Source organism: Schistocerca americana, chromosome X (assembly GCF_021461395.2).
Source record: "Schistocerca americana isolate TAMUIC-IGC-003095 chromosome X, iqSchAmer2.1, whole genome shotgun sequence".
Classification (NCBI taxonomy): Eukaryota; Metazoa; Arthropoda; class Insecta; order Orthoptera; family Acrididae; genus Schistocerca; species Schistocerca americana.
The window spans coordinates 86,215,429-86,228,707 of NC_060130.1; the positions used below are offsets into that span (position 1 = coordinate 86,215,429).

A 13,279-nucleotide genomic window follows, 5' to 3' on the forward strand; every position below is an offset into this window, starting at 1 on the left:
TATTTTGCAGACTTGGACAATTCCTATTATTCAGAAGGGATCAACAAATTAGAACAGTGTTGGACGAAGTGCATTTGATGCTCACAGAAGGTGCACGCGTTATGTGCGATCTTTCAAATGGCTCTGAGCACTATGGGACTTAACATCTATGGTCATCAGTCCCCTAGAACTTAGAACTACTTAAACTTAACTAACCTAAGGACATCATACAACACCCAGTCATCATGAGGCAGAGAAATATGTGCGATCTTCAAACTCCATTTGGGTATCTACGATGCTTGTTTATGGTCTTTAGGTGAAGTTAAGACATGGTTTTTGATGGCGCTGATTCGCTGTGTTATGGAGTATTTCATGAATCTTTAGTTGATCTGTAGGTGAGGCTTTGAGCTGTTCTGTTTTTGGAGTATGTATTGGATCTCTGTAGCTCTACATGTATATGTCTATGACTTTTTAACCGATCTAGACTGATGATCAGTAGCAGTGTAATTAGAGCATTTAGTTGTTGTTTGATCCGATAGGGTAATATTTCCACCTTCCTGAATGTTTTACACCACTTTCTGGCAGTAATGGAGAATTCTTCCAACAAAATAACACCTGCAAATCCCAAAAAATAATGAACTAAAGAGATTCTGCCACACCAACATCTCAGCACAGGCTGAGCTTTTTCCACAAATTCCTAGGTGGGGGAGGGAAATGGTAGAGAGAGGGTAGGGAGGGGGCTGGGAGGAGGTTGGGGAAGGGAGGAGGGAAACCACATGATGTCATCTGGTGACATCATCAGTATGATGTTGCCGCATCTACTGATGTCACCTTGAATAAATAAGGAAACAATTCAGATGATCCCAGCTTCAGCTTTGCTCCGCTACTACTGTCTTATATTGAACTCGGATATCTATTCGAAGAAGCAGGCATTAGATTGAAATTGTGAACAGGGAAAGAAAGATGTTGAGTGAATTGTGAAAAGTAAAATTACCTGCCAAAGATTCGAAATTTCGACTTCGTTCTCTGTAGTGGCAATTAAACTGTGTGAAAAAAATTACGTTGATGTCTTTGATGAATAATATGTTCTTACAGAAGTTGGAAAATCGGTAATGTTAAGCTATATGCCTTTTTATTACAGGAGAGGGGATGGAAGTTATCTCACCTGTTTGATAATTCGTGGCCTAGACTTGAATCAGACAGAAGCATAAATACTATTTTGGACCAGTCTCTAGAAAATCGTATTGTGATATTATCGATGCTGTTAGTAAGACATGATAAGTTCAGGTTACATGTGGTGATTGGTGGCGTAGGCGTAAAAGCTCTGATGCGTAAAACGAGGTCCTAGGATCAAGGCCATCTCCCAGTAGGTTTATCTTTTAATGTGCACTCATTTTCGCGAGTGTAAAATTTGAATTCCGTGTATTTGCTATTTTGAAATATGTAAGCCATGAGTCCAATAACCAAGGTAATATATTATCTAAATATTTGAACTGTCCATTCAACAGGTTCATACGACATTTTGAGGGAATATAAATGTAAAAATGTGAACAATCCTCTCAGTACTTTCATATGATGACTCACATTATCACTATGAGAAATATTGGACTGTTAACCAAAATATACTTTTCAAACGCTAGACGAAGTTGTGTTCTTCCTTTGAAAATCTGTTTATGTACAGTTGGTCTGATCAGATCCTTATTGCCACTGAGACAGTGGAACATAAATACTGTGAATCATAGTATAAACATGTTCCATTGACAGATGATATTTCTGCACAAAGGATTTCCTTAAACAGGGGTTTCAGGGAACATAACGTGTGAATTTATAAATATCAAATACAAAATACATGTAATTTACTAGCTGACATGAGTGTATTCTGAGAGAATCTCCCTGTATGTGAACTCAGAACCTCGATTTCTCATGCACAAGCAGAACACTTGCCACTGAGCCTCTACTGCCCCAGGGTGAGAAGCACATACAGAGCAAGACCACCTACAATAAATCAGACCACAACACAGAAATCAAGATGGCGGCAGTCGTAGACCAAATATTTCAGAGGTTTAGTTATTACAAACTTCATAAATGGAAAGTAGGTTCTAAATTGAGTAAGAAATGTCGTATTGTTATGTGTTTTTCTATATTCAAACTCAAATAAAAAGTTGAATTAAAGTCACAAATTATGCAATAAGTACTATGATGAAGTAAAATTTGGAGATGCAACTCAAAATCAAATCCAAACAGACTACTACACAACACATGCAAGTTGCATATTTGGACACTAATGATAATTTGCAAAATAGAAGCTACATAGCAATAATAAGTGAAGTGTGCAGCTAAAGCTCAAAATTGTATTAAACAATATGCACTTAATTCTAATCACTGTCATTATGTAATATGCTAGAAGTGGTTTGATTTTGAGTGCCTGTTGGATTTATTTGCTGCTCAGCTTGGCCTCTTTGCATTTTGTTATTTTTGCTGCAATGACTTCATAAGTTCCTCTTTTTTGTTTTACTAGTGTTCGAGCAATTTCCTTAGAAACACATTTTTCATTCAAGAGCTTTGTATAATTATTAATAAAAATATTGGAAAGCACTTCAGTAATTTTCTTGCTTATTGTCTTTAAAGGAGTGCCACATTTCCGCACATCATTGAGGTTATAATGGCATTTTCGCACAATTCAGTTTCTAAGGCAAGTACTGCATCTCTTTGATTTTCAAGCTTGAGAAATTCTGATTCACTTGAAAAAGTTTATATATACTACAAGACAAGGAAATAATGATGGAAGGACATTTTAATCCCCCACGATTCAGTTGGTTGAAATAGGAAAGGAGTTCTTTGGCTTCACACTGCAACAAAATTTCTTCTCTGACTGTAGCACTTCTTCACAATCTAATCATTTTACACCTTTTCTCAGCTTTCCATGTACTGTTTTGCTAGTGTAGCTAGCAATACAAACCAAGACTTTCAAATCTTCATCCATCATGGGAATGTTTGCTAGTTCCTCTATTGCAGGTTCTAATTCATCTAAATTTTCATGTGTTTGGTGTTTTATGCTGTAATTTACTTTTGCTGCAAAATGATTTAAAGTAAATTCACCATGTTTAGTAGATCTGAGCTTTAGTAGACTTATTACTTTGAGTTTTCTCTCAGATTCCAAGGTTTGCTCGAGTGAAACATTATATGTGCAGCCACTTAGCCCGCTATAAGCTCCAAATATTGCTTCTAAAGCATCAGCATGTAATTTTGCTGTAAGAATGTAGGAACAGTTGTATGTGTTAAAAACATATCTGCATAACTGAACTGTTGTTGCACGTGTGTGAGAGAAAGCAGTATACGTTTCATTGGTTAGTTTTCCATCAGTATGCAATGCATGCCAGATATCTAGATATGTTTTCTAATTTTCGAGAAACATAAATTTGAAGTCAGTGGGTCCAGTGATGTGTATTTGCCTTTTGTGGGATGCTGCACATTAGAAACTGTCAACCATTTAATGATTAATTTTAAAAACTCAATAGTGCCATCAGAAATCATAAATCCTCAGACTTTTCAAAATTTCTAGTGCTGTCACATTTTTACAATCAAAAACGCTGAGAGCAATGGAAACATTCTGTCTCTCAATAGAAGTTGGATATACTGTCTTTCTCACTAGCTTTGGGGCAAGTTTCAACAGTTTATTTTTCTCAGAATGAAACAGGTTCCTCAAATCTGAAAATTTTGCTTCACTGACATATTCGCATGCAGCATTCCCTTCATCACTGTGCAGAAAGGCATTAATGAAAGCAAGTGTTTCCTCAATATTTGGCATTATGAATGATTCATTGTTTCCATTCAACCAGTTATTTCTAATACACTTACGCAAGTGCACACTGTCAAACAGAAGAAAGAGAGATTTGGATGGAGCAACTGGATTTGTAATACATGGCCATAAAATGCCATCACACATAAGCTGATACATTTTCCTATCAGTGCTATGGTTATCTGTTACCAGACACATTACAACATATCCAAGCTCGTGCATAATCTTTAATACATCAATTGTCATTTTCAGTAGTGTATCAGAGTTAACATTTTTCAGGAAAGAGAGCTATTACTTCTTTATAATCAGAATGTAAAGATGATGCCATGGAAACCTGCACTGTATCTGCTCTTCTAGTATCTGAAGTATTCTCAGTTACACCAAGTATCTTTCCTGCCTTATAAGAAAATTTTGAGTTAACATAAACTTCATCTAGCATCACTGAAATTACTTTGTCATTTTTCTGAAGAAATTTATTTTTCCCTCAAAAAAGCACTCTGTGATGGACCAATAGAGGGTTTATTTGGACCCATTTTCCATAGAAACTGCCTTAAATAGGCAGAGTGAGGTAATGTTAACTCATTTGTTTTTCTCAAGTGATGGTAGGCACCAGGAAATGAAAATCAAACTGTTGCTACCCACAGCACAAGCTCAGGAGAATATCTAATTTGCTTTGTTATTGCAAGTTATAATTGCTCCAAAACATTCTATTTTAGGGGCTATATCAACATCAAAATCACTACCAGCTTTCAGTGCTTGTTTGAGAAAACCTTGTCAGTGGTACCAATACAGCTATCTGAGAAACCATTTACGTGACTCACCAGAGTCTAATTTCGTCCCTTTGTCACATCTCAAGTCCTCTTGCTCCCCCAACTGTGATATCAATTTCAAGGTTTCTTTAGGCAAACACACATTTTTGTGAAACACTTTTACTTCCAAGGAACTTTATATCTTGAAGCACACTGAAACTAATGGCACGTCACTGACTAAATCATCCTTTAATTTAATGAAAAACACATAGTCATCCTTTACTAAAAGTGTAAATGGGTAAACATTCCTTTTACGAACTTCGCTTTTAAAATGCTGAAAGTCAGGTATATTGTCATTTTCGTACCAATTACTGAAACTACATCCATCACGTTCCAGTAGCTGTTGAATACGTTCTTCAGGGTTCTTCCTTTCCCTAGGAACTGGTACTGTGTGATAAGAAGGTTGGTTAACAAAAATAGTTGGAATTGCATCATTTGTTAGTTTTGGTATTTTTCGTGGCACACGCATGGGTTCACTATTTCCCACAGGAAAAATGTGTTCCCTAACCACAAACTTAGGTTCAAAATGCTTAATGCATACCACAGTTTTATTGTTCACTTCTACATTATCTCTATGAATTTGTTTAATACATTTGTTCCTCAATCCTATTTCTTTGATCGTATGTTTTGCCATAATTGGATTTACATCCTGGTACACAACAGCTACGAACAGTTTACACTTTAAATTATGACGAACTTACGAGAAAATAAACACTAGCGTAACACTTGTGACAACATTCACAGCATATAGCATAAATAATAGGTAGTAATAATTGCTTTAGTAAATAATCTCTTGAACGTCACGTATACAATGTTACACACACGTTAAGAAAACACAAGCACGCAAGTTTGTTTACCCCCACGATTGTCACAATATTGTCAAGTATCGATATCTGCCTTGAGGTCTGATTTATTGTAGGTGGTCCTGGTAAGAGCTACACCATCACTCTTCAAATGCGATTTTCTCGACAGAGGCTCAAAATTACCCCTTATCCTTTTGCGAATTTGAAGTCTCAGTCATGAAGTTTACGTATGCTGAATGTGGGTCGAATCGTTGAGGGAAAATTCGCACCCATCGTTGTTAGTGAAAATACAGTGAGTGAGAAGCTCCTTGTGCAGGATCCGCTGAGTGAGATGTGTTGGGACTGCAAAATTCAGTGTTCACTTACATTCACAGCCTTAACCAAATAACTGTGGAAATACAGTGCATGGAGTCCTCTATCCCTTTAAATAGATAAAGATGGAAACATGTAGCTAGAGCTACCAACACCGATTCTATGAAACAGGTACAAATCTAAATTTTTAACATGGACATGTTTCTCACAATATTCCATCCCGTGAGTGAAAATTTATCTGTAGTTGAAAGGCAGATCCGTTAACAATGGAGTAATTTAGATGAGAAATTAGAACTAAAAGTGTATACCTATACAGACCAGTCATGTTGCGAAATACTCCAAAGCAAGATGTTGATTCCTCGCACTGTTCATTCTACTGTGAGTCTACATTGCATTTCCACCGTCTGAAATGAAGATGAGGGAACTATATATTTACAAGTGAAGTGTGTGATGGGCTACAGGAATGCACTTCTAGGGTAAGGAATAGAAAAAAATGGTTACAGGATAATGTGGGCTTGGTAGTAGGAATGAGAAAGGAAGAAGACTAATTGAATTCTGCAATAAATTTCAGTTAGTAATAGCGAATACTATAGTTCAACAACCACAACAAGAGGAAGTACTTGGAAAAGGCAACGAGATACAGGAAGATTTCAGTTAGATTACATTACGGTCAGGCAGAGATTCCGAAATCAGATACTGGACTGTAAAGCGTACTCTGGAGCAGATATAGACTCAGATCACAATTTAGTAGTGATGAGGGGTTGGTGAAGTTTGAGAGAAAGTATGAATGTGCAAAGATGTGGGATACTGAAACATTAAGGAATGAAGAGATAAGCTTGAAGTTCTTTGAGGCTACAGATGCTGCAATGATGAACAGCTCAGCAGGCAGTTCAGTTGAACAGGAACGGACATCTCCAAAAAGGGCAACCACAGAAGTTGGAAAGAAAAACGTAGGTACAAGGACGACAATTGTGGGGAAACCATGGGTAACAGAAGAAATGCTTCAGCTTATCTATGAATAAAGGGTGTATAACAATATCGAGGGAAATTCAGAAATACAGAAACACAAGCCAATTAGGAATGTAATAAATAGGAAGAGCAGGAGAGCTAAGACATGAAAAAGATGAAAAAATCGAAAAAGCAGTAATTGTCGGAAGGACCGACTCAGCATATAGAAAAGTCAAAACAACCTTCGGTAAAATTAAAAGAAAGGGTGGTAATATTAAGAGAGCAATGGGAATTCCACTGTTAAATGCAGAAGAGAGAGCGGATAGGTGGAAAGAGTACACTGAAGGCCACTACGGGGGGAAGACTTGTCTGATGATGTGGTAGAAGAAGAAACAGGAGACGATATAGAAGAGATAGGTGATCTAGTATTAGAATCAGAATTTAAAAGAGGTTTGAAAGACTTAAGATCAAGTAAGGCAGAAGCGATACTTAACATTCCACACGAATTTCTAAAATAATTGAGGGAAGTGGCAACAAAACGACTGTTCCCGTTTGTGCGTAGAATTTGGAAGATTAAAAGAGCCGAAAAGTGCGAGAATTACCACAGCTCATGCATCCAAGATTCTGACAATAATAATATACAGAAGAAACGAAAAGAAAACTGAAGATCTGTTAGATGACGATCAGTTTGGCTTTAGACCACCGGAGAGGCAGTTCTGACGTTCCAGTTGATGATGGAATCAAGATTGAAGAAAAATCAAGACACGTTCAGAGGATCTGTCGATCTAGAAAAAGCGTTTGACAATGTAAAATGATGCTAGATGTTCGAAATTCTGAGAAAGACAGGGGTAATCTATAGAGAAATGCGAGTAATATACATTATGTACAATTATATATGTATACAATTATATATGTGTACAATTATGTATACAATCTATACATCGAATAAGCAATGATGAAATTAAAAGAAACGTTCAAGACTGGAATTAAAATTCAAGATGAAAGGATATCAATGATAAGATTCACTGATGGCATTGCTACCCTCAGTGAAAGTAAAGAAGAATTACATGACCTGTTGAACGGAATGAACAGTCTAATGAGTAGAGAATATGGATTGATAAAAGGGCTTGGAACTAAAATAGTGGCAACTACTTATTCACAACTGATACAAAAGAGTTACATGTTTGCACCTGTTACTGTCCTTCAAAGTAATCACCAGCGTTGTGCAGAACCCGTTGCCACCGATGTGGAAGGCGTAGTATACCGTTAGCAGAGTCTGTTCTGTTGATGGTGCGACTGGAGTAGTCTAAAGTTATGGTGATTCTCGTGTACGACTGTGATGGTGCTATTCTAACGCATTACGTTCCTCCATGGCAGACCGTCAATGCGCAGTATTACTATTCGTTTTTGGAGCATCACCTGCGACTAGCTTTGCGGAAGAAGCGGCGACACATTCTGCGCAACCCACCCATTATTTTACACGACAATGTGCGGGCGCATAGAGCGCAAGCTGTGGCTACTCTGTTCGGTGGAGGAGGATATTAGTGTTTAACGTCCCGTCGACAACGAGGTCATTAGAGATGGAGCGCAGGCTCGGGTGAGTGAAGGATGGGGAAGGAAATCGGCCGTGCCCTTTCAAAGGAACCATCCCGGCATTTGCCTGAAGCGATTTAGGGAAATCACGGAAAACCTAAATCAGGATGGCCGGAGACGGGATTGAACCGTCGTCCTCCCGAATGCGAGTCCAGTGTGCTAACCACTGCGCCACCTCGCTCGGTACTCTGTTCGGTCGATGGGACTGGGAAGTACTGTACCATCCACCATACTCCTCGGACTTCAGTCCTTGTGGCTTTGATTTGATTCCAAAGATGAAGGAACCACTTCCTGGCATTCGCTTGAGAACTGTTCCAGAAATTCGACAGGCAGTAAATCGAAGAAAGGCGAAAATAATGAGAAGTACTGGAAATGAGAACAGAGAGAAACTTAACATCAAAACTGTTAATCACGAAGTAGATGCCGGTAAGATGTTCTGGTACCAAGGCGTAAAATATCGCACGATGGACGGAGCAAGGAGGACATAAAAATCAGACTGGCACTGGCAAAAAGGACATACCTGGGCAAGACGAATCTACTAGTATCAAACATAGGCCTTAATATGAGGAAGAAATTTCTGAGAATGTACGTTTGGAGCACAGCATAGTATGATAGTGAAACATGGTCTGTGGGAGACAGGAACAGAAGAGAATGGAAGCATTTGAGATGCGATGCTGCAGAGGAATGTTGAAAACTAGGTAGACTGAAAGGTAAGCAACCGGCGAGGAAAGGAATACATGGAAGACACTGACAACAAGAAGGGATAGCATGATAGGACAGCTCTTAATACATCAGGGACTAACTGCTGTAGTACTAAGGGGACTTATTGATGGAAAAAACTGTGGAGGAAGACGGAGATTGGAATACATCCAGCAAATAAGTGAGAAAGTAGGTCGCAAGTGCTCTTGTGAAAAGATTGGCACACTAGAGGAATTCGTGGAGGGCTGCATCAAACGAGCCACAAGACTGACGACTCAAAAAAAAAAAAAAAAAAAGGGGGGGGGGTGAAGTTGCCACAGAAATGTGTTCATGTCTAATGTCATTTTGAGTTATCATTCAACAGTTTCATATTACTGGTACATCTAATGCAAGAAGAAACGTCTGAGGCAAATTGAAGAACATTCAGTGAATTTTAGCTGCAGTAGGTTGCCGTGTAAGAACGAAATTTTGTTTACCCTCGCTCGCGGTGTTGTGAAGCACCGCAGTTTACCCTGATACAAAGCTATAGCTGGTCTTCAAGTACTAATAGGATGATGCTACTCGCACTGCGATTGCACAGAGGAATGCATCGCCTTTCCTCGATTGGTCACTGATGTGTTTGGGTATTGCGCTGCTTATACTGACCGTCTGCTTTATGAGGGCTGGCTTTCCTTATAATGGTCTACTGACGGACTCTGCTCCTAGTTTATATTATTGTGCTACGAGCCTTTTGCAATGAATTAAACTGGAAATGTATATTTTGTTATTTTCGGATAGTCTGTTCCTTAGTTGTCACGTTTCGCGATAAAGCAAATTTAGAATGCCTCTACAACTTGGTAACATCAGTAACAAGTCGTGACTCTTTAAAATCTTTGTGGCTGGTCCACTGAAATTGTATTCTGTTAAATGTGTAGCACATTAAACGCGAAAGCTGCGACCAGTCGCAAGTTTTAAATACAACATTATACATTAATCGTGACATGTCGCTTGCATACTGGTTAAAAGGAAGGAAAGGAGGAATATTAGGTTTCAAACTCCTGTCGACATTGAGGTCATTAGAAACGGAGCACAGGGTCGGACTATGTCAGGGATTGGGAAGGAAATTGGCTGTGCTTTTTCAAGGGACTCAGCCCGGCATTTACCTGGAGTGATTTAGTGAAATCACTGAAAACGTAAGTTTTTCTGATTCACTTACGTCTACCATCACCAGCAACCTATTTCTGTGGCAGCATATAGCCGTGCCTTTGCACTGTGCGACAGATTTGGGGAGGCGACGGTCGTCTGGGTTCAGTCCCAGATCGTTTCGAAACTATTTTTCCGGCCAGTAGGTGCATGGTTTCTTGGTGCTTTTCACAGTCTTCTAGGGAATAATAACAAAAACGAAAATCATCTCTCTAAAGTAAAGACACATTCAATTGGAAGGAACATTGGGTCTGACGTCCCGTCGACATCGAGGTCATTAGGGCCTTACACATTCAGTACACATCTGTAACCATTCGAAACAACCATTGTTCTTGTAAGGTGCATCACATGCTCCTCGAACAGTGCCCATTTTGCAAAGCACTGTAGATGAATCGTCTATATATTTTCATATAACGTTCCTCTCGCAACTGTTTCACAGAGTGCACACCACAATTCGGAAATAAACGCGACCTGTCATAACAATGCGGTTACAACAAAAAGCTAATTATACCACCAGTCCAAAATGTTTTCTTCGTCTGCAGATAGTATTTGCAGGTTAAAGTGCGTACCAACGAGTATTAATAGTAAATGAGTAATTAAATTAATGAAAATTAAGGAAAGCACGATTTTCAACAAAAGGCATAAAACAGCTAACAGCATTTTTGCCAAATACTAGTGACACCACTCGGGCAGTGAGCATAGAGGAGATGAGAACAGAAACGGATGACGATAAACGGTGAAATCAGAATTTTTTCTCTTCACGAGCAAACTGAAGTTATAATCGATCATTACGTTCCAGAGTTTAATGTAGCTACATGTCTTAGCAGTGTTGCATATCTTTGAATTTAAATGCTTTGTTGAGCCTCCGCTTTAATAGCGGGATTTAATCGTTTTAATTTATGACTTGTTTAATCAGTTTATAATCGTAAATATGTTGTGTCACTTGACCGCAAGAAGGGTAAGACCCCAAGAAAGGTTACTGGTATAGTGTGGATGTTGTGAAATGTTTGTCTGTTTGAATGTAGTTGGAGAATTCTAAAAACACCGGTGTTGTCTGTACGTAGCAGTAGAAAATATTGTTGATAAGTGATTTCGTTCCTGTTGACAAAAGAGTATTCCTTTGTCGAAGGAACTCTGTAGTCGTTTTCAGCATTAGCGTTGTTATATTATGAATTTTCTAAATAGTCTTGGCCATTTGTGATTTGATGAAAAGGGTGAATATGTGAGTTCAGTCCATTTTACGATTAATCAATTTCAAGAATTGTGTAACTTAACATTCACTGACATCTTGGCTCCAGAAGAGATCATACTCCTTTTCATAGCTAAATCCATTAGAGTCGATAAGTGGGTTAGGTTTGACATACTGTGTTTTTGGACTGGCTATCAGGATTCTGCGAAGGAGGAGATCGGTATTTAACGTCCCAGTCGACAACGAGGTCATTAAGAGACCATCAGGATACTGCGAAATGTGATTTTCTTGTGAAACACAGAATGGAGTTATGACATTTACACCGTCCTCTATTATGCCTACCTATTTCCTTTATGTATTTAGTTGAAGAGACGTAGTTAGGGAATTTTTTCTGTATTTAGATGGGCTGCCCTTAGTTTTGGTTTATTTGTGATCTTTTTTGTGGTAGCTCAAACTGTTAAAGATCTGCAGCACAGTGGCTTTTTCAATAATCTTCGTTTATTGGAAGCTTCACTAGGTATCTTGACTGACTTTCCTTTATTCCACAGCTCCTTGTTCTAACATAGTCTAGAAAATTCTTGTAGAGTCTAAAGATACCAGATTTTCACCTTCAGAAATTTGTGAAGTATTTTTAAAGCATTTGTGTTATATATTAAGTACTTTTTAAATTTTTAGGGGACTGTCAAATTTGATCTATTGGAAAAAGAAGGGCCATCAAGGCTCTATTTGTTTCATAGGATCCCTTCAAAATAACATGGAACAAGTTACTATTCTCCTACAGTTCTGTGGGATTTTTATTTACTCAGAGTAACAGAGGATGCACTGATTTAGTTTGGATTTGCGTTTTGTAGATCATCTCCCCGGTATGTAACTGTAATTACACGGACCAAGGCAGCTGATAGGGACCAGAGTAAACAAGATTAATTTATATAAAAGTTTCTGCTTGTCTGTGGAACATAAATATATAAAACAGTGCTTTTAGAGGTGGTATTATGGACTGAAACGTGGAAAAAAAATGCCCAGTAAACATGGGCTCTGAAATGCATACATTAAGAGCTGTGAGTCGTTACGAATTTTCACTACTTTTAAACACCTCTTCTACTGCAAGCTCTCCGCTATTAGGAAGCACCTGCAGAATGCAGTAAACAAATGATAATGTTACTGGGAAACAGCAAAGCTTCAAGTGTTATCTGCTTACTATTGCGACCTGCTCTTGTGAGCCAGTGCTGAAGGTGTATTCAGTGTGGTGTCCATCCCTAGTAGGGCATACTTCTGTCCTACCTTTTAGGGAATTTTACATTCTCAAAAAAACTCAAAAGTTGGCCATGGACTTGCTACTAGGCAGTGATGACGCGTCCCTGCAGTGCTTGTACATCATTAATTGGGCTGGCATTACAGAAGTGTCAGATTGCAGCCATTTGACCCATGATGTCATCAATATGTCAGAAACGACTATTTCCAGTGTGAACAAAATAACAACAGTGATGTCACTACAGACGCATGCCAACAAACACAAACAAGAATAAAAATATCACAATAATGGCTCACTCCAAAAATAAAATGGAAGTAACATGACAACTGGGGAGAATTGGGGACTTAGGGCTGGGACAAGCTAAATCTACAACAATAAATAAAAAAACACCGCACCATCCAAAAACAAATAATATTAACAAAAATTTAAATTAGAACATTCCACTACACCAACAAAACCACAGGTATCGAACACCTATAACCCAGAAATGTGGAATTGGACATTTCCCTTGACCTATATAGCTCAACCACAGCTATAAATAATATTCACTACCTCGATTAAACTGATGTACCATAAATATACAACACACAAAACATCGTGTTAACTGTCGATTAAAACCAAAACAAAAATTACTTACCAACAAAGGGCAATATAACCTAGGTTGTCCAAAACACACATACACACACCCACACCGCCGACAACGCCACACATACA

General features: G+C 38.4%; 1 protein-coding gene across 1 annotated transcript in view; it reads left to right on the forward strand.

Annotated features, from left to right (window-relative positions):
* Window positions 1-10,975: 10,975 nt before the first annotated feature.
* LOC124554696 (succinate-semialdehyde dehydrogenase, mitochondrial) overlaps window positions 10,976-13,279 on the forward strand; it is a 223,958-nt gene continuing 221,654 nt past the window's right edge. The window contains exon 1 of the mRNA XM_047128322.1: window positions 10,976-11,082. Coding sequence (XP_046984278.1) covers window positions 11,056-11,082 — 27 coding nt within the window. The 5' untranslated portion in view covers window positions 10,976-11,055. The remainder of the gene's footprint in view (window positions 11,083-13,279) is intronic.